Source organism: Salvelinus sp. IW2-2015, linkage group LG32, assembly GCF_002910315.2.
Source record: "Salvelinus sp. IW2-2015 linkage group LG32, ASM291031v2, whole genome shotgun sequence".
Taxonomy (NCBI): Eukaryota; Metazoa; Chordata; class Actinopteri; order Salmoniformes; family Salmonidae; genus Salvelinus; species Salvelinus sp. IW2-2015.
Window position 1 is genome coordinate 36,041,388 of NC_036871.1, and position 16,166 is coordinate 36,057,553.

General features: G+C 42.6%; 2 protein-coding genes across 5 annotated transcripts; one reads left to right on the forward strand and one right to left on the reverse strand.

The window, feature by feature from the left end:
* Positions 1 to 186: 186 nt before the first annotated feature.
* LOC111957134 (MAU2 chromatid cohesion factor homolog) lies at positions 187 to 8,835 on the reverse strand. Of its 3 annotated transcripts, none has more exons than XM_070436833.1 (19): positions 8,529 to 8,835; positions 8,253 to 8,270; positions 7,975 to 8,040; positions 7,458 to 7,553; positions 7,159 to 7,253; positions 6,973 to 7,000; positions 6,460 to 6,612; positions 2,710 to 2,856; positions 2,527 to 2,617; positions 2,255 to 2,358; positions 2,097 to 2,174; positions 1,891 to 1,965; positions 1,704 to 1,787; positions 1,552 to 1,601; positions 1,371 to 1,448; positions 1,099 to 1,210; positions 877 to 967; positions 679 to 806; positions 187 to 301 (listed from the first exon to the last, which is right to left on the reverse strand). In XM_070436833.1, exons 1-19 carry the CDS (start codon positions 8,760 to 8,762, stop codon positions 224 to 226), a joined length of 1,806 nt encoding a protein of 601 aa, XP_070292934.1. In that variant the 5' UTR covers positions 8,763 to 8,835; the 3' UTR covers positions 187 to 223. The 3 variants fall into 3 exon arrangements, with proteins under 3 accessions (XP_070292934.1, XP_023833641.1, XP_023833640.1); XM_023977873.2 differs by having other exon boundaries at positions 1,900 to 1,965; positions 6,460 to 6,615; XM_023977872.2 differs by having other exon boundaries at positions 6,460 to 6,615.
* A 2,404-nt stretch (positions 8,836 to 11,239) lies between these two features.
* On the forward strand, positions 11,240 to 14,879 carry armc6 (armadillo repeat containing 6). Of its 2 annotated transcripts, none has more exons than XM_023977101.2 (8): positions 11,240 to 11,330; positions 11,665 to 11,827; positions 11,981 to 12,057; positions 12,190 to 12,748; positions 12,874 to 13,019; positions 13,657 to 13,788; positions 13,906 to 14,043; positions 14,207 to 14,879. In XM_023977101.2, exons 2-8 carry the CDS (start codon positions 11,707 to 11,709, stop codon positions 14,420 to 14,422), a joined length of 1,389 nt encoding a protein of 462 aa, XP_023832869.1. In that variant the 5' UTR covers positions 11,240 to 11,330; positions 11,665 to 11,706; the 3' UTR covers positions 14,423 to 14,879. The 2 variants fall into 2 exon arrangements, with proteins under 2 accessions (XP_023832869.1, XP_023832870.1); XM_023977102.2 differs by lacking the exon at positions 11,240 to 11,330 and adding an exon at positions 11,339 to 11,400.
* Positions 14,880 to 16,166: the final 1,287 nt, after the last annotated feature.

Here is a 16,166-nt window from a genome sequence, read left to right on the forward strand (position 1 = left end):
AAATATGTAGCGTAGGTAGTATTGTTTCAGCATTGGTTAGCTATGCTCGTTGGCATAGTAACTACAATGAAACTGGTCAATGCTGAAACAAACCAGCATCCAGGCTGTATGCAGATCAGCGGGATACAAGTCTGCCCCTTCACATCTCTATCCCTCTTCTACCCCCTCTACCTTTCCCTTCCTTTCTCMCTCCAGCTCACTCTCTCTCATGGTGTGGTGGTGCTTAGAGCAGGCTGGCCAGGCTGGTAGAGGGTCCATTCTGGGCCTGGAACTGGCCCACTGGAGGAGGTCCATCCGTCCACTGCAACAACACACAGTCTGTCAACTCACTGTCTCACACTCATTCCTCTAGCTGGAATGTCTACTTGTTAAATGTTTTTAAATGTACATTTTAAAGTCATTTGTCTGTAAAGTACTRTTCGTTATGTGTCGGACCCCAGGAAGACAAGCTATCGTCATGGTGTCAGCTAATGGGGATCCTAATAAAATCTAATCATTCCTCTAACTGTGCATGTACTTGTTGTGTATTTTCTGTAGATAAATATTTACCATGGTGCAGTACAAATATATTGATGGATGACTAACTGATATACTGATTGATCAGTTCTTATCCTAATGAAGTTATGCTTTGGAAGGCAGTGCATGGATTATAAAGATTGAGTGATTGATGAATCATACACTGATGAGGTTGTGCTCAGGGAGGCTGCAGGCAGCGATGTGGTCCTGCAGGAGCTGCTGGGAGAAGTTCTGGTGCATCTGAGCCGCTTCATGGGCGTCTATCGTGTTCCCACATGCCTTGTTCAGATCTACAGGGAGAACAGTCATTTCAGTCAGTACGTCTCAAAAACAGACACACACAGACAGCTGTTGCCTTACCCTTGAGCAGAGCCGAGGACCAGAGCTGGACTGACATGTCGGGGATCTTGCTGGCCAGCTGCATGGCTGGGACCACCATGTTGTTGCTCTCCTGGRGGAAACACAGACAGCACCAAATGCATGGTTCAGATTCAATCACACCTCCTAGCATTGCTCCGAGACATTATGTGCTTTTGGAAACCCTGCAATATGATCCTGGAGAACCCTGTGATGTGATCTCACCCGGTGGTTCCCCAGCACGTAGAAGATATGGCCCAGTAGGACCAGAGAGCATGCAGTCAGACGATTCAGGTCTTCAGCATTGGACATCTTCAGAGTCTCCCTCAGGAACCGCCTAACGCGACACACAGTCACTAACACGTTTTTGTTAAGGTTTCACAGTCGTGCTCTTCGGCTTTCTTTCCAACTGAGCAGGTATTCTAAACGTGTGAAGATATTATTTGTATGTGATGTACATCAAGAAAATGTTTCTGGTGAGCCATGGTTAAACTTACTTGGCCTCATTATAGCGTCCCTGGAAGAAAGAGAGCAGTCCACGGATGTAGAAGGCTGCTGCTCGCAGACAATGAGAGCTGGAACGGGAGGAGTAGAGGAGTCCATGTAGAATCAAACATCAATCGCAAGATTGCACTCGGAGGTGCAAAAATACATAAACATACAAACACTTTTTCTTACCTGACAGGGAAGTTGTGATCTGGATTTATCCTCTCCAACAGGTTATAAAGCTGTTATAACAGAAACAGGGACATAATACGTCAGGTGAAGAACTCCCATTCATCACATACAACAACCCTGCTATCCTGAATGCACCCCAGATGCCCTCTGACCTCCTGGTCCCTGTTGCCCTCCCTGATATAGACGCTGGCCAGGTTGGTTACAATGAACGCCCACAGTTCCTGGTGCGTCGTCAGCTGGAAGAGTGAAAAACAGATGTATTTCAATTAACACACCCAGAAATATCAAACTAAGGAGGTTACTAATTTTGCCAATAGATATCCTAGTAGACACACTCACGTCACTCACCCGCAGGGCAGCAGTGAACTGCGCCTCAGCGTTATCCATGCAGTTCACTGAGAGACAGTACAGACCCTGGAACAGACCACAACAGTGACGAGGGAGGTGATCGGCACAACATAGAAAATCATAACAGAACAACTACCTGTCCACTGCACAAAGTACAGATATAAGAAATAGAATTCCAAGGCTAGAAAGCTACTCACTAGCAGGGTGTGTAGCTGGGATGCATGGTTGGTGAATAACCTGGGAGACTGCGCACACAGCTGACACACCTGAGAGATCTGAGAACAGGGAAACCATCAGCATCACGAAAATCTATCCGTTTACATGAATTCATGTGTATGTTAAGCATGTTCCATACCTCTTGCAATGCCGTGGCCTTGTGACCAGTGACGAGTCGGCACATGATAATGTGCTCCAGCAGAATGACCTGGAATGTGGAGAGGATGGGGCTGGAGTCCAGCACTGGAAAACACATCAATATCAGCAGCATCAACAGTAACAAAGTCACTGACAACCACAATACTTCTTCAGCTGAAAAATCACTGGGAGATTGAGAGAGGGTGAGGATCACAGAGATCCTTTTAAATGACCTCTATATGTAATTCTATGGTCGGGATTCCCATGACTTACTTTTGAGCTTTTCCAGCTGCATGAGAGCTTTGTCTGTGTATTTCTGGGCCTTCTCCAGGTAGCCTGCTTGCATGGAGTGCATGACTGTCACCTGTGGGAGAAAAATAAGTAAGTAAAGTCTGTCGTGACAAGAACAATATGACCAATAGAGGTCAAAAGTCACTTGCAGTTGCTGTATCCCACCAGGTAGACAAGGACACACATGTGCTCCTTGGGCAGCCAGTGGAACAGGTCGGCAGGGTTACTGGGTAGGATCTCATCGTCGTGGAGTGTAGAGATGGTCTGGATGCACTGCTGCAGCTGCTTCAGACACGGCTTCACACTCTTCACCTATCAGCCCAAAGATATTTATTACATCGGTTATGTGCCTTTTCAAGTGGGATTACATCTGGAATTGTATGATGACTTCATCTCCGCGTGCATATTGTTCCTAAATCTTGCCGTGTTAATTAAGTCCTATTTTATACAGTTGAGGTCAGAAGTTTACATACACTTAGGTTTGAGTCAATACAACTTGTTTTTCAACCATTCCACAAATTTCTTATTAACAAACTATAGTTTTGGCAAGTCGGTGAGGACATCTACTTTGTGCATGACACAAGTCATTTTTCCAACAATTGTTTACAGACAGATTATTTCACTTATAATTCACTGTATCACAATTCCAGTGGGTCAGAAGTTTACATACACTAAGTTGACTGTGCCTTTAAACAGCTTGAAAATTCCAGAAAATGTCACGGCTTTAGAAGCTTCTGATYGGCTAATTGACATCATTTGAGTCAGTTGGAGGTGTACCTGTGGATGTATTTCAAGGCCTACCTTCAAACTCAGTGCCTCTTTGCTTGACATCATGGGAAAATCAAAAGAAAAGAAATCAYCCAAAACCTCAGAAGAAAAAATTGGAGACCTCCACAAGTCAGGTTKATCCTTGGGAGCAATTTCCAAACGCTTGAAGGTACCATGTTCATCTGTACAAATAYTAGTTTGCAAGTATAAACACCATGGGACCACGCAGCCGTCATACCGCTCAGGAAGGAGASGCGTTCTGTCTCCTAGAGATTAATGTACTTTGGTGCGAAAAGTGCTAATCAATCCCAGAATAACAGCAAAGGACCTTGTGAAGATGCTGGAGGAAATAGGTACAAAAGTATCTATATCCACAGTAAAACGAGTCTAATATCGACATAACCTGAAAGGCCGCTCAGCAAGGAAGAAGCCACTGCTCCATAACCGCCACAAAAAAGCCAGACTACGGTTTGCAACTGCTCATGGGGACAAAGATCATACTTTTTGGAGAAATGTCCTCTGGTCTGATGAAACAAAAATAGAACTGTTTGGCCATAATGACCATCGTTATGTTTGGAGGAAAAAGGAGGAGSCTTGCAAGTCGAAGAACACCATTCCAACCATGAAGCACGGGGGTGGCAGCATCATGTTGTGGTGGTGCTTTGCTGCGGGAGGGACTGGTGCACTTCACAAAATAGATGGCATCATGAGGAAGGAAAATTATGTGGATATATTGAAGCAACATCTCTTGACATCAGTCAGGAAGTTAAAGCTTGGTCGCAAATGGGTCTACCAAATGGACAATGACCCCAAGCATACTTCCAAAGTTGTGGCAAAATGGCTTAAGGACAACAAAGTCAAGGTATTGGAGTGGCCATCACAAAGTCCTGACCTCAATCCCATAGAAAATGTGTGGGAAGAACTGAAAAAGCGTGTGCGAGCAAGGAGGCCTACAAACCTGACTCAGTTACACCAGCTCTGTCAGGAGGAAATGGGCCAAAATTCACCGAACTTAAAGTGGGAAGCTTGTGGAAGTCTCCCCGAAATGTTTGACCCAAGTTAAACAATTTAAAGGCAAAGCTACCAAATACTAATTGAGTGTATGCAAACATCTGACCCACTGGGAATGTGATGAAACAAATAAAATCTGAAATAAATAATAAAATAAATCCTAACTGACCTAAGACAGTGAATTTTTACTCTGATTAAATGTCAGGAATGGTGAAAAACTGAGCTTAAATATAWTTGGCTAAGGTGTATATAAAGTTCCGACTTCAACTGTACATTTTTGACAACAGGCCCCTTATCTTTTTATTTTATGACCATGGACCACATAATCAGGACTTTTTAAAAACTCAGGCATTATCCCACATCTGCTAAGTGAGTGAGGTCTACTGTATCTATATTGTACAGTGGCTTACGAAAGTATTCACACCCCTCTGCACTTTTTCCTATTTTGTTGCCTTACAACCTGGAATTAAAATTGATTTTTTGGGGGGGTTTGTATCATTTGATTTACACAACATGCCTACCACTTTGAAGATGCAAAATCTTTTTGTTGTGTGAAACAAACAAGAAATAAAACAAAAAAAACTGAAAACTTGAGCGTGCATAACTATTCATCCCCCAAAAGACAATATTTTGTAGAGCCAACTTTCGCAGCAATTACAGCTGCAAGTCTCTTGGGGTATGTCTCTAAAAGATTGGCACATCTAGCCACTGTGATTTRCCCCCATACTTCAAGGCAAAACTGCTACAGCTCCTTCAAATTTGATGGGTTCTGTTGGTGTACAGCAATCTTTAAGTCATACCACAGATTCTCAATTGGATTAAGGTCTGGGCTTTGACTAGGCCATTCCAAGACATTTAAATGTTTCCCCTTAAACCACTCGAGTGTTGCTTTAGCAGTATGCTTAGGGTCATTGTCCTGCTGGAAGGTGAACCTCCGTCCCAGTCTCAAATCTCTGGAAGACAAACAGGTTTCCCTCAAGACCTTCCCTGTATTTAGCACCATCCATCATTCCTTAAATTCTGACCAGTTTCCCAGTCCCTGCCGATCAAAAACATCCCCACAGCATGATGCTCTCACCACGCTTCACTGTGGAGATGGTGATGAGAGGTGTTGGGTTTGCGCCAGACGTAGTGTTTTCCTTGATGGAAAAGCTCAATTTTAGTCTCATCTGACCAGAGTACCTTCTTCTATATGTTTGGGGAGTCTCCCACATGCCTTTTGGCAAACACCAAACGTGTTTGCTTATTTTTTTCTTTAAGTAGTGGCTTTTTTCTGGCCACTCTTCCGTAAAGCCCAGCTCTGTGYAGTATACGGCTTAAAGTGGTCCTATGGACAGATACTCCAATCTCCGCTGTGMAGCTTTGAAGCTCCTTCAGGGTTATCTTTGGGCTCTTTGTTGCCTCTCTAATTAATGCCCTCCTTGCCTGGTCTGTGAGTTTTGGTGGGCACCCCTCTCTTGGCAGGTTTGTTGTGGTGCCATGTTCTTTACATTTGTTAATAATAGATTTAATGGTGCTCCGTGGGATGTTCAAAGTTTCAGGTTTTTTTTTATAACCCAACCCTGATCTGTACTTCTCCACAACTTTGTCCCTGACCTGTTTGGAGAGCTCCATGGTCTTCATGGTGCCCTTTGCTTAGTGGTGTTGCAGACTCTGGGGCCTTTCAGAACAGGTGTATATATACTGAGATGTGACAGATCATGTGACACTTAAATAAAGTCCACCTGTGTGCAATCTAACTAATTATATGACTTCTGAAGGTAATTGGTTGCATCAGATCTTATTTAGGGGCTTCATAGCAAAGGGGGGYTGAATACATATGCACGCACCACTTTTCCGTATTTTTTGTTGTTGAATTTTGTGAAACAATATATTTTTWWTTTATTTCACTTGACCAATTTGGACTGCTTTGTGTATGTCCATCACATGAAACCCAAATAAAAAAATCTAATTAAATTACAGGTTGTAATGCAACAAAATAGGAAAAAAGCCAAGGGGATGAATACTTTTGCAAGGCACTGTAAATACTGTATGTAGATTGTGTAAATTCCTGTCTATATTCTGTCTACTTCATCAAGTCAAATTCCGGGTATGTGTAAATGTACTTGACGTATAAAGGTGATTCTGATTCTGTACCTGTCCAGCGTCCAGGTAGTGTGTGACCTGCAGCACCAGGAAGAACACCCTGAGAGACTCCTTCTGGATGGGGTTTCCCTGCCAGTTCTCCACGATGGTCCCACACAGAGTCAACAGAGGATGTACTTCCCCCAGCTTCCTCTCCATCAGCAGCAGCTTTAGACAAACACACAGGGTGACATTTCACTCTTCTTAAAACAGGCGCAATTTTGTCCCTAAAAATATGTTTTCCTTACAAATCATCAAGTAGGATGCCTCAAAACTTCCATTACAACAATGTCTATCCACTAGTGACTATTAATGCAGGTAAYTAAGTAAACATTGCAAAAATAAGCATATGTTTCGTTTTTTAGGTGGCCATCAAGACATTAATTTAAAAAAAGTTTAGGAAGCAATGGTCTAAGTGGTTTCAGCAGAATTGAATATTGAATTTACTTAATTTMATCATTATTCGATTTTAATTCATCGTCATGAGAGAATGTCTTGACATGARTAGTATATTTCTCAACTTACCATTCCTTTACTCAACAGAAAGAGAGCTCTGTGCAGGAGGAAAGAAAACAAGGATATCAGTAACATCACCTGACCAGACCACAACACTAGTCCTCAGGGCAGTAAAACAACACCTTGATAAAGTACAGACATTACTAGAACTGTTAAACTGTTTTACTTGTGTTGTGTTCTACCATGATACACTACCTGGTGTATTCAGAGCCCACTACCCTGGTATACTCTGCCCCGACCCCCAGGAGGTCACAAGCTGACACCAGATCCTTCTCCAGTGTGTGCAGTTGCTGAAGAAAAATAAATTAAAAAAGGACAAGAAAACTTTTATCCACTATTGAAGACAAGTAAATAATGACCCATATAGATGTACATTGGGGTGAATAACAGCTAAATACATTTCTGAGAACCTTGACTTCAGAACTGATTTGAATTCTTAAATTTCAGTCATTTTACAGATTGGGTTATCAGGTCCGGTTGTTAGGTTGACTTACCGCCAGTTGGAAGAGCAATCTGCAGTGCCAATAGGGAGTTTGCTGGGAGATCTGGATGGCCTTCCGCAGCAAGGGCTTTGCCGAATCAACCAGATTCTTCAAAGAAAGACCAGATCAGAGATAATCATCAGTTCATTAACTTAAATAACTTTTACAACAATACTGTAAAGGACACTACAAATCAGAAGTGTTTGCTAAACCAACTAACATATCCTAGTTAATCTTACTGTTTCAGAGTTCACTTACATGCAAAAGCAGCTTAATGAGGGAAAAGACAACGCAAGGATTACTGATTAGGCCTATTTTATGATGACATAACAGCCAATGCCAAAATAATGGAGTATGACATTTTGTTTTACAAAAGGTTGAGCTACAAATGTTGATAAACAAAAATGCTGAGATAAACATGTGAACAGATAAGCGAGGCATGTTTAACACTGACATTTGATTGAATTCAAGTAATAGTGCAAGGTGAAGGTGGGCCACAGGTCGGAAAGGAGAACAATACTACACTTACCTGTTGGCAATACAGTTCTGACAGAAGACTTGCTGCCTCGAATTTGACATCTTCAAACTGAGGGATCTGGTATTACTTGTAAAGGAAATGTATTTTTCTGCATGATAACACTAGCATCAATGAAGAAAAAAAAACGTACGGAGCATGGATACATGGTAAACATTTGTTCAGGTAGATAGATGCATGCTCTCTCTCGCTCCCTCTCTCTCACACACACACACACACACACACACACCAACACACACACACACCACACACACACACATATAAAAGGATACTTGTTGTGATATGAACCACTATGGGGGGGGGGGGGGGGGGAACAGAATGCGAAAGTTAGTTTCAATATTTGTTTAGTACATGCAATGTTGCATTGTTTGATTGATGTCCCAACAATTATTGTAAGCTGACGCGCGATAATTAAATATCCTCACTGATAATCAACCACTCTCGTCCACTTTCCTGATCAGCAACACACCGATAGCTTTGCCAAAGCTGCGGCCTTCCTTTTCCCTCCCCTATAAAACACATCCACGGAGTTTCTGGGGAATGCTTACCGCTTTCTCCAAGTGGCTTCGGGCGAGTTCCGTGTTCTTGGTGTGGTGGTAGAGTACCGAGCCCAGCTGGAGATGAGTTCGGGCCTCMACCCTCTGCGGCGGCTTGAACTGAAACACCGCCTGCAGACAGTGGACGCAGAGACGGATCTTCGGAGGACTTGAGGTGCGAAAATGTTCCGCAAAGCCGAGCAGAGCTAGGTACCAAGATTCCGGGGCCTCTCCGCTTGTCGCCATTTTACTGACAACAAAAACATCAACAGTCGCTATCGCACCACTGCCGTTGTTCAGCGAGTATGCTCCAGAGCACTGATCTAGGATCGGTTATGCTCTCTGACTTCTGATTGCTATGGTTAGGTTGGGAAATGGTAAGCTGATCCTGGATCTGTGCGTAGGAGCAAGCGACCCCACGCGATTTCAATGGCAGCGATGCATCTTGGGACATGCAGTTGATTTACGTTTGCATAAACGTAATACATGCATTTATTTATCATTTGTAAAAGTGATATAGCTTGCCAAAATATGTTGACCTGAGTCCAATATTTGTATATTGTATGGATTATCTTTGACTTCCAGTAGTGAATAGTATTTTAACAGAACTAGAAAAAAAGTATGCGGAACCTTTTTTTTTAATGACAGCTCAACTTATCCGAGACGATTTATTTGAAGGACTTGCGTACATGTTTAACTATTTACAAACGTCAGTATAATAACGTAGCAATCAATTCCAGCAATATCGGCTTCCACGCTGTGACGTTATTTGCGTAATCTCCCCAGTTGGGTTTGAGTCATTGGGCGCGTTCGAGCGGATCACTTTTGTCAAGTCTTTGACCATCGTTACAGAGGGATCCAGTTTTTGTCAAATTAACATCAGATTTGACTTTTCATAGCAGGTAAGGAGAATTTACGCATCATGTTAAGGTTAGGAAAAGGGTTAGGAATAGCTCAAATGCAAAATAAATCTACTTTTGACAAAAGATGGATCCCTTACCCATGACACTTGCACCTACTTGTCGACTGCATGAACTTTACTAAAATAATGTGATCAAAGGTCATGACATTTTGACTGCATGTTTCTGCAGTTGCTCTTCACCAACTTCATCCTGCAGCCATCACCTGTGTTGTGGGAGGCTCTATTGTCAACCAATCATTATTTGTATTTCTTTTTACCCACAAGAATGTCACCAAATACATGACTGAAACAGGAGCCAGTTCATGTGTACAGTAAATATATACAAATAAATGTGATATTTGGGTTAAATGGGTTTCCATCACATTTTCAACTCTGATGGTTTACTGATGGTTTTGTCACAAAAACGGTTGTGTTCAATAGCAAATGTGCCTACTCTGGGCTTGCCACGTGCGCTCTAACCAACAACAGATACAGTGTGTGTAGGCTGTGCGGATAGGCTAGTCTACATGATGAGATTATTATGGATAAAAGTGATCATGTTTTTATTTGTCAAGCATTGATCATCATGTCACCAGAATAAGACCCTCAATATTTATTGGAAAGCAGCATCAAACTCACCCCTTGCACTTTCACCACCCTGTAAAGTTCATCATAAATTATTTAATCTGTTGCCTAATAATACAATTGTACCAAAACTTTCTGTTTCGTGGTTAGTATCTAGGTTTCCCTTCAATTGGTGACAGATTATTCAAAAATCTGCATAAAAACAATGTGCACATTTTCTCACCAGAGATGTTTCCATCATATTGACCTGTTGCAGATCAAATGCTGTGCGTGATGACATAGTACACACAAAAATACATTTTGCTGTTAAATTCTCATGTACCCCCAAAAAAACATACAAGTTAAATGGGTTTCCATCGCATTTTCAACTCTACTGATGGTTTTCTCACAAAAKAAATTGTGTTATATAGCGAGTGTGCCCACTCTGGTATTGGCAAGTGCGCGCTAGCCAACAGCGGTAGCCAACAAGCTCACCTTGCACTTTCACCACCCTGTTAAAATCTTCATTAATTATTGAATCTGTAGCCTAATAAACAGCATGATTTCCCTAGTCGTGGTGGGATGATCACACAACATATGGTGTAAAAAATCTGTTATTCTGCTCCTGAACAAGGCAGTTCACTGAACAAGGCACTGTTCCTAGGCCATCATTGTAAATAAGAATTTGTTCTTAACTGACTTGCCTAGTTAAATAAAGGTAAAATAAATWAATAAATCCAAGTTTACTTAAATATAATGGTTATTATATCAATACTTGCTCATAAAGGTGCTTCTGCCACCATTCATTTTACTGACACAAAAAGATCCCACCATGTCAAACGAAGGAATCACAAGAGGTTGGTGGCACCTTAATCGGGGAGGATGGGCTCGTGGTAATGGCTAGAGCAGAGTAGGTGGCATGGTTTCAAACATATAGAAACCACATTTTTGACTCCGTTCAAGGCAGCAGATACTCTTCCTGAGGTCCAAACACATTGACATTTATATTACACATAAAACAAAACAGTACTTCATATAACACTGTCACACCACCAGATATCCACAACACAAAATGTATGATACCACTCTACAACATTACTGTGTACGGGTTTCTCTTCACAGTCCATGCTGTTCCATAAGGTGTATTTTTATCTGATTTTCCTGCTTGCATCAGTTACCTTTTGTGGAATAGAGTTCCTTGTAGCCATGACTATCTATGTAGTACTGTGTGCCTCCTATAGTCTGTTCTGGACAGACTATGTCTGTTCCCCCCCRACGCGCCATTTATTTAGTCGGTTACCTTACCACTCAAACGTGCCCATTATCAGCAGCACAGCCACTGGGCGGTGGTAAGTGATAAATTATCTGTTATTTTGTGAAGTTCCCGGTAATTCTGTTCTAAGTTAACACAGTAGAAACGTATGTCTAAACTTCTTCTTAAAGCATCTCGGCTATTTGAAAAATTGTTCGCTAGATACCGGTATCTATCTTTGTGTGCTGATGGCTAAGTTGAGCTAGCTAGCTAGGGGTGTAGCTAGCTAGTAAGCGTGCTATCTTTAAGCAGGCGGTTGTTATCTGACGTTTGTGTCACCAGCAACACACAGCCCACAACAATAATCATGTTGGAGAAGACTGACTATGTTGGGTCCTTTCTGATTTTGCAATCGTTTTATTGCATTTCAGTCTTGGTCGTCATCTATTCAAGTTAAGCTGAACGTTGCAGACATGGCCTGTCGCAGGATCACACAGGAGACCTTCGATTCGGTGGTCAAGGAAAACATCGATGAGTTCGACATGGACACTGCGGAGGCCTTGAGAGAAGCGGTAGAACAGTTTGAGTCTCAAGGTATACTAACGTTACATGATTTGATCTGAATCTGACATTGTAGGAGCAACATGCACGCCTACTGTAACTCAACCGTATGATAGGCAATGTATAAGATAAACCCCCTGATCCTGGATGAATCTTCCTTCTCTGTTTTTCCTCCATATTCCCCAGGGGTGGACCTCAGCTGTATAGTGAAAACACTGCCGACAGCAGGTGATCACCAAACAGAGGAGCATGAGGTCCTTCAGGTTGGTATGGAGTATGTTCTGAGCTGATGACAACACAACACAAGTCATCACCACCTGCATCACATTTCACAGTACAGAAAAGTACAGGATGCCACCCATCATGCCACAGCTCTGTACCGTTTCTATTTACAGGCCCTGGAATCCCTTCAAATAGCATCTGACAGTAGTATGGCTGCAGATCTGAAACGCTTCACAGAGCAGTGTTCTCTCGGCTTTGCCCAGAGGCATCTGGCAGCCCAGAAAGATGCCTATCCTACAATCATCTCCTGCTGTAGAAAGACTCTGGATGAACAGGAGGCTCTGCTGGCCGCACTCTCTGCCCTGGCCGCTCTGACAGATGGCCAGCCAGACCTCCTTGACTTGGAGGGCAAGGATCTCCTTGTGAGCATCCTTGGCATGTACCAGACAGACCCTGCACTGATGTTAGTTGCCATCCGTACGGTCCGCCATTGCTGTTTGAAGCACGAGCAGAACAGGCAGGATTTGGTGAAGGCTGGAGTGCTGCCGTTGCTGACCGGTACCATCAAGCGACACACTGGACGCTCCGATCTGGTCAAAGAGGCCTGTAATGCCCTCCGGTACATGACCTTTGACGATGACATAAGAGTTCCTTTTGGACAGGCTCATGAACACGCCAAGATGATTGTTATGGAACACAGTGGGTTGAAAGTTATTGTGGAGGCTGCTAAAGGTAATAGAAATGTCCAAAGGAAGATACTATGAAAGATAATGATATCTTTGAGTATTTAGGATGGTAGGTTCACATGTTTTATTCTTGGAGAATCACCTCTTCCGTGTTTCTTTTCTCCCTCTCAGCACACCCAGAGAATACCCCTGTCCTCAGTATGCTGTGTGCTACTCTGTCCAGCCTGGCCGTGAGGAACGAGTTCTGTCAGGACATCTGTGACCTGGGAGGGTTAAAGTTCATGATGACCCTGCTGGCAGACAGTTATGAGTCCCAGGTGAGTTATGCTGACAAAAGTGCCTCAGACCAGCCTTTTTCAAACCTCTCCTTGTGGACCCCAGCCATTCCATGTATTTGAACTATTCCAGAACTAGCATACCTGATTCAACTTGTCATCAAGTGACTGTTTTTGACAAATTATTTCATAAGTCTTCACTAGAAACCAAATAGAAGCAAGCAAACGAAACGGGGAGGAACCTGTCTGAATTTGTCAATTAGAAACTCTCGTTTTCCTGGCAAAACCTTTTCCCTTGTGGAATATTTTGCTACGGTGTGCAAATMTTTTATTTGTTGTTATTGAATATTTATTTAACTAGACAAGGCAGTTAAGAACAAATACTTATTTACAATGTCGGCCTAACCCGGACGACGCTGGGTCAATTGGGACTCCCATAGGGCGGCGCACAATCACGGCCGGATGTGATGCAGCCTGGATTCGAACCAGGTACTGCAGTGACGCCTCTGTCTTAGACCACTGCGCCACTCGGGAGACCCCTAATGAATACACCCCAGGTGTGCTAGTTCAGGGTTAATGCAAAATATGTAAACGTCTGTTTTTTTTTGTTTTTTTACATGAGATTGTTTTGACTTGTGGTTATCTGAATTGCTCACTAACTAGTTCACGTCCCTTCCAGGAGCTCACAAGGCAGGTACTCAGCGCTCTGAGGGCCATAGCAGGAAATGATGATGTTAAGGATGCTGTCACAAATGCCGGTGGAGTACAGCTCATCGTCATTGCCATGAATAGACACATGGGCAATGCTCAGGTGAGCCTTTCATTTCATGCAGTTGACTGTTTTTGACAAATTATTTCATAAGTCTTTATTGTTTAAACATGTTATACATTTCTGTGGCTTTTTGTTGTGCCCATCTCTCCTGTCTAGGTGTGTGAGCAGGGCTGTGCTGCTCTCTCTGTCGTTGCTCTGCGCAAACCCAACAACTGCCAAGTCATTATGGAGGAAGGCGGTGCGCTGGCGGCTCTGCTGGCTATGAAGACCCATCCTGATGAGGTCAATGTGCAGGTAATACGAGGACACAAGAAGGAATCAGCACTACATAGGGCTATAACTGGTGATCAAACCTTCTTTAGCCTGCCATCTTTATGTAATACCATCTCTTTTTCTCTCTCTTTCTCTCTCTTTCTTTGTCTGTCTCTCTTTGTCTCTCTGTGTGTGTGTTCCCCAGAAACAGGGATGTATGCTGCTGAGGAACCTGGTGGCGCGCATGACTCACTTCAACCAGCCCATCCTGGAGATGGGAGCAGAGACCCTCATCGCCCAGGCTCTGGCGGCCCACCGGGACTGTGGCGACCTGGCAAAAGCTGCCCTCAGAGACCTTGGCTGCCAGGTGGAGCTCCGAGAGCTGTGGACGGGCAAGAAGGGCAGCCTCACCAGAGATTGACATTAAGGTCTGAAAGGCCCTCGGTCACCCACCCTGGTCTGGAGGATGTACAGGAGGTGCATGCTTTTGTTCCAGCCCAGCTATAACAACCTTGGTTGATTTAATTTACTGCTAATTTGAACAGGACACGTGTCAATTCAAAGCCGTAATAAAAGCTTGCACACTCTGCAGCTCTCCAGAACCAGGGTTGGGGACCACTACACTCAGAACACCTGAACACAGTCAATAAAGCTGCTAATCCTAGTAAATGGCCTCATCAAGTTTCTGATATGCCTGGGAAGCAGAGTTGTATGAAGGAGTACAGAGGGGGATAAAGCTGTTGGACTTGTAATGTTTTTAAATGTATTATTTACTGTAAATATTTTTGTGGTTATTGTATTTTCACTTTTACAGCCATTTTCTTTAATCAGAATTTGTTTTAGTATTAAATCCTGAAAATGTAGTTTTATTTACCAGGTCTATTATAAAGTCTTGAAGTGTACTTAATTGAATGCAAACATGCTTTCTTGCACTCTGTTTTCTCTGCAGCTTCATTGTAATGTGGCTTTTGCCTGTACTCCCAAGTTGTTTCTTTGCTGAGTTGGTCATTTTAGATTTTAATGTGCATAACATGTTTTTTTCCCCTCAACATTCCTTAACAATACTCTGCGGTTGGGTTAAATTAGAAGTGATGTAATTAAATTAATTGAAAATAGAGTACCTTTTTTCAAATATTGATTTCAATTTGACCCCAACCTTGCAACACTTTTACTCTTAAAGTGTCTATTTTTAAGTCTACCTGTTTGTCTCCTGTTATAGTAGGAAACTGGAAATTCTGATACATACCTCTTCCCCAGAGAGACCGGCACGTGAACAGTGTATTAAAACCAACTGATTCATAATGTGTGCATTTTTTTGCTGATCTAAACTAGGTCATCTCTTTGCAGATGCACAATATTAATCTAAAACATTATGAAATCTGATGTGTGTCTGATTTAGACTGTCCATTGGCTTGAGGGTGTTCTACCTGTGTCCACATGTATTTGTGTGAGCGAGAGGGGAGAAAGAAAAGTAGACACCAGTACACTGCTGAATGCTCATGCAGTTCAAGTGCAATGAATCATTTGGGAGTGAATCCTAGCTTTCATTTAAGTAAAAAAAATTAATATGCATTGATGGCAGTAGACTGAGTCAAAATTAATCTTAAATGGAAGTTAAGATTCACCTGTTGATGGACTGCTGAAGCATTCGGTAGTGTGCTGGTGACAGATTTTCTTTCATGATGTTACTGTTGGCACCCTGCAGCTGAAAGTAGCCAAATTGGATGTGGGTAGGGTACCGTACTTCTAAACTGTGAGAGTGGCTGAGCTTTGGTGTGTGTATGGGACTCTTCTATGTTTGAGTGAACTAAAGAATGTTGTTTACTGAGCTCCCATTGGTTAGTGACAAGAAGGGGATGAGTTGTTCAGACTTTTTTTTAGGATAGTGTTCTCTGCCCTACAATGATAAAAGCTTTAGAACCAGTCTGAGTGGTTGCCCAGCAGTCAGGAACACTGGTCACATTAATGTTTACAAACTGTTTCACCCACTTTATATGCATATACTGTATTCTACTGTAGTCATGGCTCATCCTATATAATTATGTTTTTTATTTTCTGGATTATGTGCACATTATTTGTATTGCTATGTTTTACTGCACGGTTGGAGCTAGCAGCACAAGCATCTTGATGCACCTGCAATAACTGAACATCTGTGTACTGAAACC

Bases quoted from the DNA above. Each gene is read 5' to 3' on its own strand.
- armc6 (XM_023977101.2), top strand. From the start codon at position 11,707: ATGGCCTGTCGCAGGATCACACAGGAGACCTTCGATTCGGTGGTCAAG. The intron at 12,058-12,189 runs GTTGGTATGGAG...TTCTATTTACAG, and splicing joins AGGAGCATGAGGTCCTTCAG to GCCCTGGAATCCCTTCAAAT. The intron at 14,044-14,206 runs GTAATACGAGGA...TGTGTTCCCCAG, and splicing joins CTGATGAGGTCAATGTGCAG to AAACAGGGATGTATGCTGCT.